The sequence below is a fragment of the Gadus morhua genome, chromosome 20 (assembly GCF_902167405.1).
Source record: "Gadus morhua chromosome 20, gadMor3.0, whole genome shotgun sequence".
Lineage (NCBI taxonomy): Eukaryota > Metazoa > Chordata > Actinopteri > Gadiformes > Gadidae > Gadus > Gadus morhua.
Window position 1 is genome coordinate 22,154,789 of NC_044067.1, and position 19,467 is coordinate 22,174,255.

At 44.9% G+C, this 19,467-nt stretch overlaps 2 protein-coding genes across 2 annotated transcripts; both read left to right on the forward strand.

The window, feature by feature from the left end:
- Positions 1 to 10,675: 10,675 nt before the first annotated feature.
- Positions 10,676 to 13,038, forward strand: LOC115533160 (tubulin alpha chain-like). The gene is made up of 4 exons (XM_030343490.1): positions 10,676 to 10,778; positions 11,121 to 11,343; positions 11,585 to 11,733; positions 11,882 to 13,038. Exons 1-4 carry the CDS (start codon positions 10,776 to 10,778, stop codon positions 12,851 to 12,853), a joined length of 1,347 nt encoding a protein of 448 aa, XP_030199350.1. The 5' UTR covers positions 10,676 to 10,775; the 3' UTR covers positions 12,854 to 13,038.
- A 2,161-nt stretch (positions 13,039 to 15,199) lies between these two features.
- On the forward strand, positions 15,200 to 18,548 carry LOC115533159 (tubulin alpha chain). The gene is made up of 4 exons (XM_030343489.1): positions 15,200 to 15,240; positions 16,691 to 16,913; positions 17,074 to 17,222; positions 17,418 to 18,548. The coding sequence occupies exons 1-4, from the start codon at positions 15,238 to 15,240 to the stop codon at positions 18,393 to 18,395; spliced, it is 1,353 nt and encodes a 450-aa protein (XP_030199349.1). The 5' UTR covers positions 15,200 to 15,237; the 3' UTR covers positions 18,396 to 18,548.
- Positions 18,549 to 19,467: the final 919 nt, after the last annotated feature.

The following is a 19,467-nucleotide window of genomic DNA, read 5'->3' on the forward strand; positions in this document are numbered from 1 at the left end:
TCCCGACCTGAATATGGGTCCATGGAGAAGTATATTCAGGAGTCATTGACTAACGGCATAATTCGCCCCTCTTCCTCCCCTGCGGGGGCAGGATTCTTTTTCGTTGCTAAGAAGGATGGCTCCCTTCGCCCCTGTATTGATTATCGTGGTCTCAATGACATCACTATCAAGGACCGGTACCCTCTTCCCCTCATGTCGTCCGCATTCGAGCTACTCCATGGGTCAACCATATTCTCCAAACTGGACCTCCGGAGTGCTTACCACCTGGTTCGGATTCGCGAGGGGGATGAATGGAAGACCGCGTTCAATACCCCAACCGGTCATTATGAGTACCTCGTCATGCCTTTTGGCCTCACCAATGCCCCGGCTGTTTTCCAGGCACTAGTTAATGACATCCTCAGAGACATGTTAAATAAGTTTGTTTTTGTCTATATAGATGACATTTTGATTTTTTCTCGCTCCCCTACTGACCATGTTCGTCATGTCCGCCAGGTTCTCCAGCGCCTCCTGGAGAATCAACTCTATGTTAAGGCAGAGAAATGTGAGTTCCACCGCAGCTCTGTTCCCTTCCTGGGGTTTGTTATCTCTACCGGGGCCATTGAGATGGATAAACAGAAGGTGAGAGCAGTCGTTGACTGGCCCCAACCGACAACCCGCCGTGAGATGCAACGCTTTCTGGGATTTGCTAATTTCTATCGGCGGTTTATCAGAGACTACAGCGGGTTGGCTGCCCCTCTCACTGCCCTTACCTCAACATCAGTTCAGTTTGTCTGGTCACCTGCTGCGGAGAGAGCTTTTCAAGATCTCAAGAGCCGGTTTACCTCTGCCCCCATCCTGACACAGCCTGACCCCAACCGCCAGTTCATCGTGGAGGTGGACGCGTCAGATGTGGGTGTTGGAGCCATTCTTTCCCAGCGTTCAGCCAAGGATGGGAAGGTACACCCTTGCGCCTTTTTCTCCCATCGACTCACACCTTCGGAGCACAACTATGACGTTGGCAATCGAGAATTGCTGGCTGTTAAGTTGGCTCTAGAGGAGTGGCGCCATTGGCTAGAGTGGTCTAGTGTTCCTTTTTTGGTTTGGACTGATCATAAGAACCTTGAATACATTCGCACAGCAAAACGTCTGAATTCCCGCCAAGCCCGCTGGTGCCTTTATTTTCCCGATTCAACTTCACCCTGTCTTTCCGTCCCGGATCAAAAAATGGCAAACCAGATGCCCTCTCCCGCATCTTCCCTGCCTCAAGTTGCCCAGAGGAACCGAGGAATATCCTTCCTGGTCACCGTATTGTTGGGGCAGTCCAGTGGGACATAGAGTCTCTGGTGCGCTCCCCCCAACCGGACAATGCTGCTCCCAGTCAGTGCCCTGTCAACCGCCTGTTGTCCCTGTGCCCCTCCGTTCCCAGGTCTTGCAGTGGGGTCATTCTTCCCGGCTCTCCTGCCATCCTGGAGCTAGGCGCACCCAAGCCTTCATCCGCCGGAGATTTTGGTGGCCTACCATTGGAGGTGATGTTCGTGCCTTTGTCTCAGCCTGTTCTGTCTGTGCACGGAGTAAGAACTCCACGCAACCCTCTTCCGGCCTGTTGCAGCCCCTACCCATCCCCAAGAGACCGTGGTCTCACATTGCTCTGGATTTCGTTACTGGCCTCCCACCGTCTGATGGTAACACCACTATTCTCACAGTTGTTGATCGATTTTCCAAATCAGTACATCTTGTTCCATTAACCAAGATCCCCTCTGCCAAGGAGACTGCAAGCTTAGTCATGCTGCATGTGTTCAAGGACCATGGATTGCCTGTGGATGTAGTTTCCGACAGAGGCCCACAGTTCACGTCTCACTTCTGGAAGGCCTTCTGCACTCTCATTGGTGTTTCTGTCAGTTTGTCCTCAGGGTACCATCCTCAAAGCAATGGCCAGACGGAGCGGGCAAACCAACAACTTGAGACGACTTTGCGTTGCATGGCAGCTGAGAGATCGTTCTCCTGGAGCTCCCAGCTACCTTGGGTTGAGTATTCAATTAATTCCCTCCCATCTGCCTCCTCAGGCCTCTCCCCTTTTGAATGCTGTCTCGGCTACCAGCCCCCCCTATTCCCTGCTCAGGAGGTAGAGGTCAGCGTGCCTTCAGCCCAGGCCTTCGTCCGCCGTTGCCGGCAGACATGGAGAAGCACACGGACAGCTCTGCAGCGTGCCTCGGTCAAGATGAAGAGTCAGGCAGACCGCCGTCGCTCTAAGGCTCCTCCCTATCGTGTGGGACAGCGTGTCTGGCTGTCGACCCGGGACATTCCACTCAGGGTGGAGTCTCGGAAACTCGCACCCCGCTTCATTGGTCCTTACCCCATTGAGAGACTTATTGGCCCCACTGCTGTCCGTCTAAAGCTCCCCCCCAACCTCCGCCGCATCCATCCCACCTTCCATGTTTCCAGGGTTAAGCCCTTTGTCTTGAGCCAGCTCTGCCCCGCCCCCAAGCCCCCTCCTCCACCACGAATCATTGATGGCTCAGAGACTTTCACTGTTCACCAGCTCTTAGATGTTCGTCGCCGGGGCCGCGGCCTCCAGTTCCTAGTGGAATGGGAGGGCTACGGTCCAGAAGAGAGGTGCTGGGTTCCAGGTCGTGACATTCTTGACCGTTCGCTCATTAAGGACTTTCTAGAGAAACATCCAGTTCCCCCAGTTATGACGCCAGGAGGCGTCTGTAGGAGGGGGGGTACTGTAAGGGATCCGGATATTTAAGTTCCTGTTTTTTCAGCAACATGTGTTTTTTATTATTTATTTACATTTTGTAGGTCAGTTGGTGTTTTCTGTTTGTTTTGGATTGCAATGTACTTTCGACTCCAACCTGCTACTTCCTGCTTTTCTTTGGTTTGCTGATATCCCCTGAGTTTGTGAACACACCTGTTGCTAATGTGTGTTGATTGGTTTGTGGCTACTTAAGCTCAGTGTGCCCATTCAGTCTCTGTCGGATCGTGCCTGTATGATACCTGTGCCTTGCTGGGAATAAACTCAGAAAGTTCTTATAACCAAGCCTTCTGTCTGCGATTGGATCCTTTTGCACCGAAAGCCTAACACTCTGATTGGTCCCTCCGTCGGCAGGCCCGGGGGCGGTGGCACCAGCTCATTGTTAGCTAGGGTGGGGTTTGCTAAATCAAAACGGGTCCAAAACACAAACTAGTTTTAGTTTTAGTTGCCCCTAAGCAGGTGTAATGGTGGCATTGTGTGAGGAAAAGTAATCATTGGAATTAGAATATTATTTGATTATGGGAGAGGGCGCTCATAGTGGGCACTGTGCTGAACCCAGCAGCCTGGTTCTACCAGGGTACTGCGGCATAACACGTTTAACTTGTATGTTTCATGACTCAACTCTAGATTAAGTCGAGTACAACACAAACAAAGAAATTCCAGCTTTGCCATGTGAAGACTAAGGCTGAATATGAATTCATTGCTCATTGCTCAACCCTACCCCTCATTGCTCAACCCTACCCCTAACCCTAATCCTAACTTTTAAGACGCCCCCACTATTCCCCTACCCTTCTTCCCCTACCAAATGGGACAACCCTACCCTTTGACGTCATCCCTAGTCCATACCCTCTGACGTCATCATTAGTCAACTCGAAATGCTTGATCCCCAACCTCCCCGTGACCCCCTAGCAAGGGGTATTCAATTAAAATTGAACAAGGTCCAGTTACTAAAAATTCCTTCCAAGAAAGGTCTGAACCTACCACGTCATAATAGCCTTCTTTGGTCAAATACAATCAACACGGCATATTACCTTATTTCAGGTGTATTTATTTTCAATTTCCAAATAGCTTACTTTTAACCATGAAAAACTAAGACAAAGTAACGCATATTAACATTTCAAGTAAACAAAACAGGTACATTAGGCCTGCAATTCAAGTAAACATAAAAAAGTGCATAAGGCCTACATGTAAAGTAAGCAGAACAGGAACACTAGGCCTACACTTCAAATAAACACAAAGTGCATTAGGCCTACATTTCAAGTAAGCAAAACAGGTACACCAGGCCTACATTTCAAATAAACACAAAAAAAGAGCATTAGGCCTTCATTTCAAGTAAGCAAAACAGTGTCTCAAGTGGTGTTAGACCCAACAGGTCCTTACAGATCTCTTTCTTGTCTTGATAAAACAATTGCACAACCAAAAGCTGGGCATTATCCGTTACATCTGAAAACTCATCAATGGCTAAGGATGGGGCACTCTGAACAGCCGCATGAAGCTGTGACAGTGCGTCATCTGATAACATTTCAGATTTTCTGGTTGTCGTTGCAGCTCACATTGGGATTTGCTTTATTTTTTCACACAATTCATCCCTTTGTTGACCTTCAAGTAACGTCTCGGCAGCGGCGTTCAAGCACAGTCGTGTCACTGAAAGTGCAAATGAAAGCATTCATTTGCACGTTGCTGGCCTGTTAATGAGTGTGTGAAGACACCTCTCATACTGAGCTCTCAGCTCGGATATTTTCCACGCTCTTACTTCTGACTTCTGGGGATACTTTTCCTCGAAGGATCTGTGTTTGGAATCGTAATGCCGCTTAATATTCCCGCTTTTTATCAGCGCCACGGTTTCAACACATAAAAGACACAACAAAGGTTTTGTACTGCCTTGCGGGAGAATGAACATGTATTGGTGAGTCCATTCATCTTTAAAATGGCTGTTTTCGGGGTCAAATTTCCTTATTTTCGAGCTAGCCATTTTTTCATTCCAAATCGCTCTTCCGGTAAACAAAAAATTTGATTTGCTATTATTTGAGTGACGCTATAACGCACATGCCGTGACAGACGGAGGGAGGGGGGGAGTTCGGTGAGTGCATGATCTTTGCTCTTTGAAGATCATTGCTTTTTGCTGTTTTTATGCTGTACAACAGACTATTCTGCCTTTCAATTTGTATTTCAGTGAGAAATGATTTTACTAACATTATCATGCTTTGTATAGTGAAATCATAAAAAAAATAAAATAAAATTCTCGCAATTTCTTTTTTATTATTATTTTTAATTGGTCATGGGTCCGGATAGGAACGTCACTTGCGGACCGCGGTCCGCTGTTTGGAGATGCCTGCCCTAGCAGATAGCCAGACACCTGATATTGCTACAAGGTACAGACTGGCTGCCATTGTCTCGGGCAACGAGCAAGCCCCATTGTAAAGATGTTAAACCTGAAATGGTATTTATTTTATGTATTTTGTAATTGGCATGTTTTAATACTACAATCTGTCCCTTGTAATATACCATTTATTTTGAATGTCACTTAGCTACATGTTAAAGGTGGTATTAGATAAGAATCGGTTAAGAACAAGAACACTTTAAAGAAGAAACACTTAATTTACATAAAGAAATAAATATAAAAACCTAAGATTCCATGATCCCTATACCATGTATATATTTGAAAGTAGGCAATGTCTCTTTTATAGAAGGTTTATTTTAATCAATAGAAAATGTATGTGTTAACGTTAAATGAGTATTAACTGTATCTATCAGATTGATTCGTATCTCATCAAATCTCACCGGGCCGTCACAACATTGAATCGAATCGCATCGAATCGTTCCATATTAAAATGTATCGTCCCTGAATCGTATCGTAGCACATGTGTCTAGATACGTATCGGATCGTCCTATAAAGGAGAGATGCACACTCTTAATAAATATCATACAAACAAGAAGTGATATAATGGAACTAACATTGCACATTAGAAAAAGGCATCAACCATCACATTTTATCAATAACTTGGTCGGTTTTAAACAATCAGTGAATTGTTAATCTTTCTATCTCCCTGGGGGTTTTAGGGCTACCAATGCAGAAGAGGTGCTTGAGGTGGTGGAGGGATGGGCTCTGTGATGGCAGCGGCCTCAATGATCTCCTGAAAGAAAACATAAGAAGGAATTATATGGTAGAACTGGGTTATATGGCCACATGTTATGTACATATATAATAACTGATAGATAGATAGATATTTCTACCAAAATAAATGAAAAAGTACACTGATTTATAAAAAGAAACAAAATCACATTGATCCACCATTTTCCAGGCTAATAAGCCTTTTAAAACAAATAATTGCATTACTTGGAAGGGGATTAAAGCTCATCTTCAACCTGGAGTCCCTAGAACATGGAACATATGGATATCATACGACATGACTCATGAGCCCGGCAGCTCCCCGACTGGGCCGGGCTGAGTCCCCGGCGTGATTATTAACATAGAAAACACTTACATTTGTGGTGTTCAATCCCGTCGCATCTTTTCGTCTGCCATCTTGCCTAGGATTTTTCTTAATTTTCCATTTTCTCGCAAGGTATTGTGGAAGCAAGTCACAACTGGAGCGTTCTCAGTTTCTTTGAGCGTGCCCATCGAAAATCTCAATTTTGAGGGGGTGTTAGCCCTCCCCCTTACCCCTTACTCTACCTTTAAATGGGTTTCGGACATGGCTCCACGGCGCGTGAACGCGTAACAGTACAGTACAGTACAGTTATATGCTCCTATAACGGCTAGCCGTTGGGAGTTGCTGGACCGGCCCAATTGTCGATCCAGCGATGAAATTCATTTTTACTAAGCATTATCCTACGTAGCTGGATCTTATTCAGGTCAGTCCATTTCTCGACATTGATCGAGTCTCTAATGGTTCTTGGTAGAGATAATCTTAGTTTTGTAAACAGTGAGGGATAGGACTGAGATTTTCCTATGAGCAACGAAATCGGACTGAGCCAAGAGATCAGATGGACCTTATTGAGGGAAATATGACTGGAATAATAACCCACTTTATGTGAGGCTAAAATTAGTAAAATAAGTAACTTACAAGACTAGGGATGTAATGGCACATAAGCATGATTCATCTGTACCAAAATACACATACATATATTTTTGCTAAGCATAGCAACGTAGTGGTGAGTTGGCATGGGTTTTCAGGTTATTTGGCTATGAATGCTATTATATTGATCTGTATTGATAGTAAGCCTTTACTAAGATCGTACTTACTAGGTGTGTGACTTGCTGGGCATTTAGACTACTGACGTGACTAACATGCCTTATTTCACCTTTAATTACAGTAACAATTCCATAACATATAAAAGCATTGACCCTTGAAGCCTCTCCCAGCCGAGCTGACTCAGTGACTGAACAGGCGCCTTTACAACCAAATGTGTGGAAAGAGGCTGACAATGGTGTCCTTACAGATTGCACATACTTGCCTGACCGTAAGTACAATTAGAAATCCAGCATTGTATACTCTCATGCATATTCTGACCGCTCTGCTCACTCATTTCCAAGTCAATCCAGACTTGATTGCCCTGCACCCGATAAGACATGGCATGACCCTACAAGAGGTAAAGATGTGTTTTAGGCTTAACTCAATTCTTCAGACTCAAAAAATCTGCAAGCAAATAAGCAATGGATATATTGACTATGATTGAAGTGTTAATGAAGTCAAACATCGATAGTGTTGTTATGCCTTGGTGGGTGCTCATCGTCTTGTCCTTGGACCCACATCCTGCCTTCTGTCCCTCATGGGGATGCAACAACCCTCAGAGAATGGAGCTGAAAGAGAAGGTTAACACAGTGGATGCAAGTGAGCAGGAGCAATCAACAAATGATGTGACGTCATCTGAGGATTCCAATGGAAGACTTCTGTTGGTCAGGGTGTGGGGTCGGCACCGCACTGCTTTTCTATCTCCTCCAGTCTGCAGTCATCTCTAGAATCTCTCCATTGAAGAGATAGGGAGGTATATTTCTCTCCCTATTGATATGGATTTTCTCCATATAATCTAGCTTTATCAGTTCTGTATATTAGCTAGTTACTGAAAATAACTATACTTAAAAAAAGGAATACTCAAATCCCCATCTGAGCATTTATCCACTCAAGCAAATTAGTTTTCTCTCTCAACTCTTGTTCAACACACCATATATAATACAAAACCCATTTAGAGTGCAGTGGTGCTTTGTTAAGGCTTATCAAGACATAACTGTGGTATAGTCCTAGTATTCCTCTCTCCATGCGTGAGAGAAGCCTAGTAGCTGCACATTTCACACAATGAGCTGTTTGTAACTCAAAGACAACAAACACGTCTTTTGATTAATCCATGAGGAGTGGGGGCTTTCCAGCCTCCGTCGTATTTCGGTTAACACTGCCACAGTAACATTTGTTCACCAAAGCGATTTGGTAGTCACTCATTCTCTGTTCTTTCTGTTTCTTTAACACTCATTTCATGAGTCTCCAATTGGATCCAGACAAGATTTCTCTTTTTTTGTCCTGATATCCCCTTCAACACAATATTTGTTGTACGTTATAATAAAAACAAAGAAGCTGAAGGCAATGAAAGAACATGCAATGCATAGGCTCTAGCCACACTAAGATAGTAAAAAGAGGGCAGCATGATTGAGAGAAGACAGGCAACTTGTATTACTAAAGACTTGCAGTAGAGGGATATAGGCCAATTGTTAAAACCGTAACTCCTGTTACACACAGCAAGCAAAAATAAACAAGAGGGCAAGGTTAGCTCAGTGTGTGTGTGTGGTAACAAAATCGGGTTAATGTTTGAAGAGGAAGTGGCAGTAGGACTAATACGCATGCACAGACCCTGCCATGACTCAGGCCCGTTCTACTGCTCCTATATGCACTGTTTTTATTGTTATTTTGCAGTGGCTGTGCTTTTGGCTCTTTCATGATCCATGTTGACCAGATGATGATCCCAGCAATCATCTGGTCAAGAAAAAGGTCATTGATTTTTTTACCATCAATACCTCAAATACAGTGTTTTACAGATGGTTCTAATGAATGCTATTGCTTTATAGTTTTAAAAGGCAACATATAGTGTCATAAAAGGTGCAATCCTGTAAAACTGGAATTACAACAAGGCTACATAATACGCTTAGAAATGCTGAAATAGGGTACAGTCAACCACAGCCGCCTGCATCTTTGTATATTCTGTATCAGTATCAAGGTCTGTGTTCAGCTCTAGGACAGAAACGTTCTGTAATAAGTAGCAGTGTAATAGGAGACAGGTGTAGGTAGTAAGTTAACTCAGGTCACACTGCTTAGTTCTACTAACTTCCTATGTTGCCATCAATACATTTCTGAACATTTTTAGTGAGTGTCACTTTTTACACTACTGGAGGAAAGGGACTGAGAATTAAACAATACAACAAAAGACCATCAACCAGAAAAATAAATACAGTCTAATTAGAATTCATGAGTTACCATGAGTGAAATATTCAGTAATCAAACAGTTTGGAGAAAGCCTAAGGGAGAATTTGTAGTTCTTCTAAAGTTGTCAGACTGGTTTTCAACGTGCTGAAGTGAAGCTCTCGCAATTCTGCCACAGCAAGAACATACAATAAGCCGAAAACAATGTTATTTGTTCCCCTTTGATTCCATGACTGCTACCCTCCCTTCCTCCACATTTTTTGCATTTAGATATGTGTGTATATCAGAGGTAGGAGTTTAAACGGTGTGTGAATACAGAGGAACGTGCATCCGTATGAAATGAACACACATTAAAGCCAGCCCTGCAAAGATCAAGCTTGCTCGGGGCGAGTCGTCGGTGACAACGCCTTTTCTGGGCGGCCATTGAAACCAGGGTTTCTGTGGTGGACTTTTATGTTCCTCATAATGAGACCACGCTAGTAGGCAAATCAGGACTGCATTGTGTTTTCACCTTTCAGCGAGCAGACACCTTTTACATGGATTCACCTGTATTTGGTTTCTATATTCTCCAAGGGGCAGCAGACCAATAGACTGGCAGGATCCTGTCCCATATGCAACACTTTGTACTGATTTCTAAAGACACATCTGTCACTTTAAGGATATGAATGTGGGGAAGAAGAAAGTTCAATGTTTGGCAAACAATGCACTTTTATCTAGTGGAACAAGTAGGATCCAGTTGGAAGCTTCAAAACAGCCAAGACTTCTTTAGCAACATGATTTACTGTGGATGAATACCATGTTCTATGTGACATTTTGTGCTACTTATTAATGTGTAATATCGAGACAGTACTAAGTAATAACAGTATTTGACAATGTTACCCTCACAAAGAAGTGTTGCATCAAATTAATCTTTTTAATTTCAACATGCAGGGTTGGTCCCTTGTAATGGGTATGATACATATCGTAATATAAATGGTTCCTTTACATCATATGTCAGATATTTGATAATTAAATGAGGCCTTTATCTTCAGACTTTTCAGTTGATATATTTCTTTCAAAAACGTATATTTTTCCCATACCTAACACAAGATATCCATCCTTTGCTCGAATTAATACTTAAGAATTTCAGCCAATCAGAAACAAGCACATTGGTTTACAATCTCCTCTCACCAAAGGCTCTGAAGCTATTCTTTTGAAAACCTCATGTTCACAGACGCACAAACGAAACACAAACTCAAGCAATTGCACACATGCACACAATCCCAAGCATACACACAATTGCATACACACACACACACACACACACACACACACACACACACACACACACACACACACACACACACACCACACACACACACACACACACACACACACACACACACACACACACACACACACACACACAATAAGTGGGGTGGTGACCTGGTTTCAGACTGTGTGTACCAAGGAGTGGGTGCGATCATTGTCTGGTGTATGTGTTCTCTGATTATATCTGATTACCTCTGGGATCGGGTAACTGTTCACACCGAGCATATATAAAGCCTGGGTCTCACCGCTGGCTGACACACATCTTCCCACCGATACCTGGACATCGGACAGAAGAGAAACATATACTACCGACAGAAATCATGGTAGGTTTCTGAAATCAGCCTTCATACTTACTGCTTCTATACTTACTAGCTTTCTTACTGTGTGCAGCTGTGTGCAACTATTGTATGCCAATCAAACATTGAATATCCATGATCATTTATTATCTCAAGGCCTATCCAATTTGCATACAATAGTGATACAGTTGTGTTTATCCTTTTGAATTCGATTTTAAGCATACAGAAACATTTCAATGGTATCAATACTCGCATACCTCCCAAACCGGAGAGGGTACCCCTTTCGTTGCATTACTTTTTTTTAATGTTGAAATTGGGGATATCCCTGGTCAAACAGCAGAGCTGAGCTATACCCCTCCCTCCCTGTAGCGTGAGTGCATATCCATCCACGTGGGCCAAGCTGGGACACAAATTGGCAATGCCTGCTGGGAGCTGTACTGCCTGGAGCACGGCATCCAGCCCGACGGCCAGGTTCCCAACGGCAAGACCATCGGTTCAGCAGACGACTCCTTCAACACCTTCTTCAGCGAGACGGCGGCCGGGAAGCACGTCCCTAGGGCCATCTTTGTGGACCTGGAGCCCACCGTGATTGGTGAGTCACACATTGCTGCTCGTCAACTGTCTAGCACACCTGCACATACAATTACTGTTCCCATTTTTGCATTAATCAGTATTCCACCTGGGTTGAGACTTTTCAGTAATCTAGTTAAACAATTGTGTATGAACTTTAAAAAATAAGAAAAAGAGGTTTACCATTTGCAGTAAACTAGATTTGTTGGTGTTCAATACGCAGACACAGATTTGTATAGCCTACAAAAACAATGTCTCTGTAGATGAGGTGCGTACAGGAACCTACCGCCAGCTCTTCCACCCCGAGCAGCTTATCACTGGGAAAGAGGACGCAGCCAACAACTATGCCCGCGGCCACTACACCATCGGCAAGGAGATCATCGACATTGTGCTGGACAGGACTCGCAAACTGGTGAGCCTCCTCCTAATGATGACCAACAAGACCAAACGCCAGTTAGATCTGCTACTGGGAGCTTTTCAGTTGGCCACATTTTACATAATGTGCATGATTTTTTTTCAATTGCAGTTGTGCTAACTCAACTATGACTTTCATGTCATAGGCCGATCAGTGCACTGGCCTCCAGGGCTTCCTGATCTTCCACTCCTTCGGTGGAGGCACAGGCTCTGGCTTCACCTCCCTGCTGATGGAGCGTCTTTCTGTTGATTACGGAAAGAAATCCAAGCTTGAGTTTGCCATCTACCCAGCGCCCCAGGTGTCCACAGCTGTAGTCGAGCCCTACAACTCCATCTTGACCACCCACACCACCCTGGAACACTCGGACTGTGCCTTCATGGTGGACAATGAAGCCATCTTTGACATCTGCCGCAGGAACCTCGACATCGAACGTCCATCCTACACCAACCTCAACAGGCTCATTGGTCAGATCGTGTCCTCAATCACCGCCTCACTTCGCTTTGATGGTGCCCTGAACGTCGACCTGACAGAGTTCCAGACCAACTTGGTGCCCTACCCTCGTATCCACTTCCCATTGGCCACCTATGCTCCAGTCATCTCCTCGGAGAAGGCCTACCACGAGCAGCTCTCTGTGTCAGAGATCACCAATGCCTGCTTTGAGCCAGCCAACCAGATGGTGAAATGTGATCCTCGTCATGGTAAATACATGGCCTGCTGTCTGCTGTACCGAGGTGACGTGGTGCCTAAAGACGTCAACTCCGCCATCGCTGCCATCAAGACCAAGAGATCCATCCAGTTTGTGGACTGGTGTCCCACAGGCTTCAAGGTTGGCATCAACTACCAACCACCAACTGTGGTTCCAGGAGGAGATCTGGCCAAGGTCCAGAGGGCCGTGTGCATGCTGAGCAACACCACTGCTATTGCTGAAGCCTGGGCTCGTCTTGACCACAAGTTTGACCTGATGTACGCCAAGAGGGCCTTTGTCCACTGGTATGTTGGGGAGGGCATGGAGGAAGGAGAGTTCTCAGAGGCCAGAGAAGACATGGCCGCTCTGGAGAAAGATTATGAAGAGGTTGGCACTGACAGCATTGAGGAAGATGAGGGAGATGAGTTCTGAACTCCTTCAATTGGTCTTTCTAAACATGTTCCTTCTAATTAAATAATTACTTAACAAATAGAGGGTGGCCAATAAATGTGGTTGAGTGTTGAATGACGAGGACACGTCAGTAGATTAAAGTAATCCATCATATTAACATCATATTTAGAGGTTCAAGTCTAAATCTGTCCGAAAGTTCTATATTATTGGTGTAGAGCTATCTCTTTTTCATTTAAACGTATAATAAAATAAATAAATACGAAAACAAATTAATAAAAAGAATCATGTTATATTCTTTTTGGAGGATCATTGGGAAATACATTATCAAACGTGTTCATATTGAGATATGTTTTGAGACGATAGGAGACGGCCATGGTGCCCCTCCCCCATGTCCCTTAATGGAACGCCCGGTATGAAAGGACTCCTGTGTACGTTCAACATACCATTCAGCTGTTCATGAGCCAGAGCCAGAGATTTAGCGAGGCGGAGAGAGATATGGGGGAGAGGGAGAGAGATAGTGATGGAGAAGGGGAGGGAAGAGATCAACCCAGTATCCCGGAAGAGCATCCAGTAACGGACCCTACAGAGGGACAGAAGGGGATCGGCCAGGGGAAGGGAGGGGTAAAAAGAGATTAAGTGAGCGAGAGACAAACAAAGAGGGTGGGGGGGAAATAGGGCGAGGTTACTGGCTGACTTGCTGACTGCGGTTGTTTTTCTATTATGCTCTGTCACACACTTGCCTGCAGCAACAATATAAACCCTATTGTCCACGACTGGCCCACTGAAATAGGGCCAACTGATCAGTTATTAAACACTGTATATAGTTAATTATCAAACATTTAAATAAGCTATTTCAAGAACCTTTTGCATAATAGAGTACAGTTTCTCCCTTGGAAAATGTCTTTGCTTGATATAAAAGCTTTATCACACCTCTTCTCAATAATCTAAAGTTACTGTCAGAGGTATTTATTTGTCTGTTGATCCTTAAATCATCATCTTATGCAGACACTGAGCAACAAAGAGTTGTGTTCGGAGTTGTGGACACATGCACGGACTGAGCTGTAGGAATTCTATATTCTATATACGTATGTGCTCATCCTGGATGAGAAAGAACTGTCTACCAAAGCGTGTTAGGAATAGGACTACTGTGTGTTGTGTGTGTGTGTGTGTGTGTGTGTGTGTGTGTGTGTGTGTGTGTGTGTGTGTGTGTGTGTGTGTGTGTGTGTGTGTGTGTGTGTGTGTGTGTGTGTGTGGCTTCTGGTCCCTTGCTTTGTATGCAATATAACTCATTCAGGAAAACTGAGACACAGTCTTCATTAAAACGACACTTAAAGCCAAGGCAGGATGTGTAAGGATGTCTCAGAGATTATGAGCAAGGGATGGTAAAATGCACCGAGTCAGGATGTAAGCGTCCGCTGGCCCCTTCCGAGCCGGGATAGTAGGCATGCGCAATATCTGCCTGACTTTACAAGTCACACATCCATGCCATTGATAATTGCATAGATAGTAATGAAGAAAAGCAACCACTTCATAAGGTTTTATTTTCTTTGGGAGTTGACAGCATCGGGCCGGTTGTGTCAGTGAGTGACATGGAGGTTCGGCCTGTGATCAACGGCGATAGGCCTTCCCCTCCTTAGAATAACATAAAGCAAAGTGTCTATCTATCTATCTATCTATCTATCTATCTATCTATCTATCTATCTATCTATCTATCTATCTATCTATCTATCTATCTATCTATCTATCTATCTATACATCTATACATCTATACATCTATCTATACATCTATCTATCTATACATCTATCTATACATCTATCTATCTATACATCTATCTATACTTCTATCTATCTATACATCTATCTATCTATACATCTATCTATCTATACATCTATCTATACATCGATCCATCCATAGCGAAATGATCCATACATGAGTGCGTATGTATATAAATCCTAAATAAGAGATAATCTTGTGTTAAAGCGCAACATCTAAAATGAATGGGATGCTGCGCTCCGACCATGGACAATTTGGCTCCGACCCTACCCTGAACAACCAAGGAGGACCGCCCCCTTTAGGAAGGACCGCCCCCTTTTCACGTTCAGACCGCTGCTCCCTCACGCCGTGGAACTCTGCGGCTGGCCGCTGCCTCCACCTCCTCCTCTGGCTCCTCCTAACCCCCCTCCTCCCGCTTGTACTCATCCCCCTTCTCTGGCTCCTCCTCTCCCTCCAGCCGCGGGGCTCTGCGGCTGGCTGCTGCCTTCTCCTCCTGCTCCTCCTGCTCCTCCTCACCTCCCTCCTCTGGCTCCTCCTCTGCCGATATAAACCCGGACGCTCCTTTTCCTTCTCACTTCTGCCTTCTTCCTGAATCCTCAACGTCAGTCGAAGGGCAAGCCAAGCATACAAAATGGTGAGTAACCGCTGACGTAGTGTGGGATCTGTCCCCGCTGTCTTTTGTTCTGGAGCTCAGCTCCCTCAGCCTGTGGGTGTGGACAGACACTTCTCTGTCATCGTGGAGAAGAGCTTTTCAAATCGGTGGCCCTGTCGTCGAATTGTTAGATTGAATAGGCTTACGTATATATATTTACAATATGTATATACATTTATAATATATTTATGTACATAAAAAGGATTGCTTTGCTTAAATTATGCCACATCATAGAGGTTGTTAAAAATGTTATTGTGAAAATGTGTTAATCTATGATTTTTGTTTCGTTTTAAAATGTAATGACAGAAGGGTGTGGTTGCTTTGTTACAAAAGATGGCACAAGACCAGCTTGCCAGCTGCGTCCCAACCAAGTATTGGAGGATCTTGGTCACATGACCAACTTCCTGAACTAGTCTGTTTGTCACTGTTCCATCGTGTCCCATCTTACAGTTGAACAATGGGACAACTTAATTCTAAAAAAAAAGTTATGATGTTAACATACATTGTCTTTGTCTTTGAGAAAAGATGTCTCTCTTTGGTATTTGAATGGATGTGGACAATCCTGGCAGTTGGGTGTGTGGGTGGTGGGGGGGGGGGGGGAGATGGATAGCGCAGACCGGAGGATAGGAGTGGTCAGGGCCAGGCCTAGCGTGACTCGGTTGGCAGCCATTTTGCAGCTGTTGGGGTTTTTCTTTGCTCAGAGAGCGAAAGAGAGCAAAAGGGAGGGAGAGGGAGCTAGAGAAGGGGATAAGGGAAATCTCAGTTACACTGAATCTATGCAGCTGGACAGGATGGGGGTGGAGAGAAGGGGTTGGGCACTGGTGGGGGGGTGGAAAGGGGCAAAGGGAGAGGAGAGGGAGGAGACGCAGGATGGAGAAAGAGGGAAAGGGCAGCTCCGCCCAATAGAGTAGACCCTTAGAGCATATCTAATTTCTATGCTTTTTCAATCAAATTGTCATTTTATGAAAGTCAGTATCTTTTTACTACATTATTTTGTTTAAATCCCTTGTGATGGTGTTCACCCCAATGCAGGGTTTGAGCTGCAGACAAGGGCAGTCTGTCTAGTTATAAATACATTTTAACAAATCAATGCTCGTTTTAATATTGTCCAAGCCAAGGGGTTTTGCCTTTAAAATGCTAGTGAAAGTAGAACTCAGGATCCTTGATAGTACAGTACAAGTTTTTCTGTGCCAAGTCACCATGCGGCTGGAAAGAAAAGGGCGGAGCCATCCCAATCAGACAAAGATGTTCGATTTAATATTTGGAATATATGGCTTTGGGCAACATTGAAAAATAATCAGCCTCTGCTTTTACTTAACCTTATTTAATTTGGGTTTTTATACAATATAATCCAAACATTTCCAGAAAGTAAAGCCCATGCTGGCACCCGTGTATTACATCAGACCTGACACTAGCGTCTCTCTCTCCCCAGCGTGAGTGTATTTCTATGCATGTTGGCCAAGCCGGCGCCCAGATGGGCAACGCCTGCTGGGAGCTGTACTGCCTGGAGCACGGCATCCAGCCCGATGGACAGATGCCCAGCGATAAGACCCTTGGAGGGGGCGACGACTCCTTCAACACCTTCTTCAGCGAGACCGGCGCCGGGAAGCATGTCCCCAGGGCCATCTTCGTGGACCTGGAGCCCACCGTGATTGGTAAGGCCATCTGGGCGCACAATCAGCCAAAACGTGCAGACATTAGGGTGCCGTTAAACCAGGAGTCCTTTGGTAGCTAAACGGCGGCAGCCATTAGTCTTTTTTTTTAATGGATTAGATTAATGATTGAGTTTAATTGAGTGCGCTTTCCCCCTTCCAGATGAGGTGCGCACAGGAACCTACCGCCAGCTCTTCCACCCCGAGCAGCTGATCACGGGAAAGGAGGATGCAGCGAACAACTACGCCCGTGGCCACTACACCATCGGCAAGGAGATCATTGACCTGGTGCTGGACAGGACTCGCAAACTGGTGAGTTCCTTCATCACTGCATCTGATCCCATGTCACACCTTTTTCAGATTCCTCTAGGACAACGTTCCAATGAGTTTTCAGATATTTCAATGATTTCTAGTACGTTTTTGGGGCTTTTTCTTATTTTGCTGCTGATCGATGGAGTTATTGATTGACACAATTTTTTTTTCCTTGTGATTTGTGTCTCATTCTAGGCCGATCAGTGCACTGGCCTCCAGGGCTTCCTGATCTTCCACTCCTTCGGTGGAGGCACAGGCTCTGGCTTCACCTCCCTGCTCATGGAGCGTCTTTCTGTTGATTATGGCAAGAAATCCAAACTTGAATTTGCTGTGTACCCAGCGCCCCAGGTGTCCACAGCTGTAGTGGAGCCCTACAACTCCATCCTGACCACCCACACCACCCTGGAACACTCGGACTGTGCCTTCATGGTGGACAATGAAGCCATCTACGATATCTGCCGCAGGAACCTCGACATCGAACGTCCATCCTACACCAACCTCAACAGGCTCATTGGTCAGATCGTGTCCTCAATCACCGCCTCACTTCGCTTCGATGGTGCCCTGAACGTCGACCTGACAGAGTTCCAGACCAACTTGGTGCCCTACCCTCGTATCCACTTCCCATTGGCCACCTATGCTCCAGTCATCTCAGCAGAAAAGGCCTACCATGAGCAGCTGTCCGTTGCAGACATCACCAACGCCTGCTTTGAGCCAGCCAACCAGATGGTGAAATGTGATCCTCGCCATGGTAAATACATGGCCTGCTGTCTGCTGTACCGAGGTGACGTGGTCCCTAAAGACGTCAACTCCGCCATCGCTGCCATCAAGACCAAGAGAACCATCCAGTTTGTGGACTGGTGTCCCACAGGCTTCAAGGTTGGCATCAATTACCAACCACCGACTGTGGTTCCAGGAGGAGATCTGGCCAAGGTCCAGAGGGCCGTGTGCATGCTGAGCAACACCACTGCCATTGCTGAAGCCTGGGCTCGTCTCGACCACAAGTTTGACCTGATGTACGCCAAGAGGGCCTTTGTCCACTGGTATGTTGGGGAGGGCATGGAGGAAGGAGAGTTCTCAGAGGCCAGAGAAGACATGGCCGCTCTGGAGAAGGATTATGAAGAGGTTGGCACTGACAGCATGGGAGAAGAAGATGAAGAAGGAGAAGAGTATTAAAGGGCTAACAATGATTTCTGTGCTCTGCCATCATACATTCCAAGTTACAATGATGGTAACATATTTCTTGTTACCCTAGTAAACCACATCATAATAACCTGTGGATCTCAGCCAACAGTATTATGAATAAAACAATCGAAAGTGTCACTCCAACTGTTGATTGTGTGATTCATTTTTTTTTAGATGTTTGCGAATAACATAATGCAACATTTAGATGCAGCTGATAAAAAGTATGTTTTATTGTCATACATAACATGGGTTTTGAAGGTATGTGCAGAATATTTTATTTACCATGTTGGAAAGGCAAATCTAATTCATCCTTATAACAACAAAAGTTGCAAAAACAAAACCCGAATTAATCTATAATGTGTCATTTGATTAGTAGAAGAACACACGTTATTATACAGCCCTAATGTCCTTTGTGTAGCAACTAAATGTTCCATAAACTCTGAGTGAACTTCTCCGGGAGATTTCGCAATAGTAAAATAAATGATTAGTAAGATTACTATTCCAGACACTTTGCATAACGGTATTTTACATGCATATACTGTAGTTGCAGTGAGAAGCCTTCATTAACCACCAGAGGGGAGCATCGGTCACTGAGTGGTTCACCATTTTACAGAAGATCTACATTTTTTTCGCATAAGTTTCTACTAGTTTACTAGTTTATAGTAAATGTATGTTGTTTCTTTCTCAAATACAAAGCTAGAACATAGGCACCAGAAGTCTTTCAGCCGCAGACAGGTCCATGCCGTAGACAGACAAACAGATTGATTGACGTTTCTCTCTCTCTCTGGCTGTCTGGCTGTCTCTGGCTGTCTCTCTCGCTCTCTCTCTCGCTCCCTCTCTATTTCTCTCTCTCTCTCTCTCTCTCTCTCTCTCTCTCTCTCTCTCTCTCTCTCTCTCTCTCTCTCTCTCTCTCTCTCTCTCTCTCTCTCTCTCTCTCTCTCTCTCTCTCTCTCTCTCTCTCTCTCTCTCTCTCTCTCTCTCTCTCTCTCTCTCTCTCTCTCTCTCTCTCTCTCTCTCTCTCTCTCTCTCTCTCTCTCTCTCTCTCTCTCTCTCTCTCTCTCTC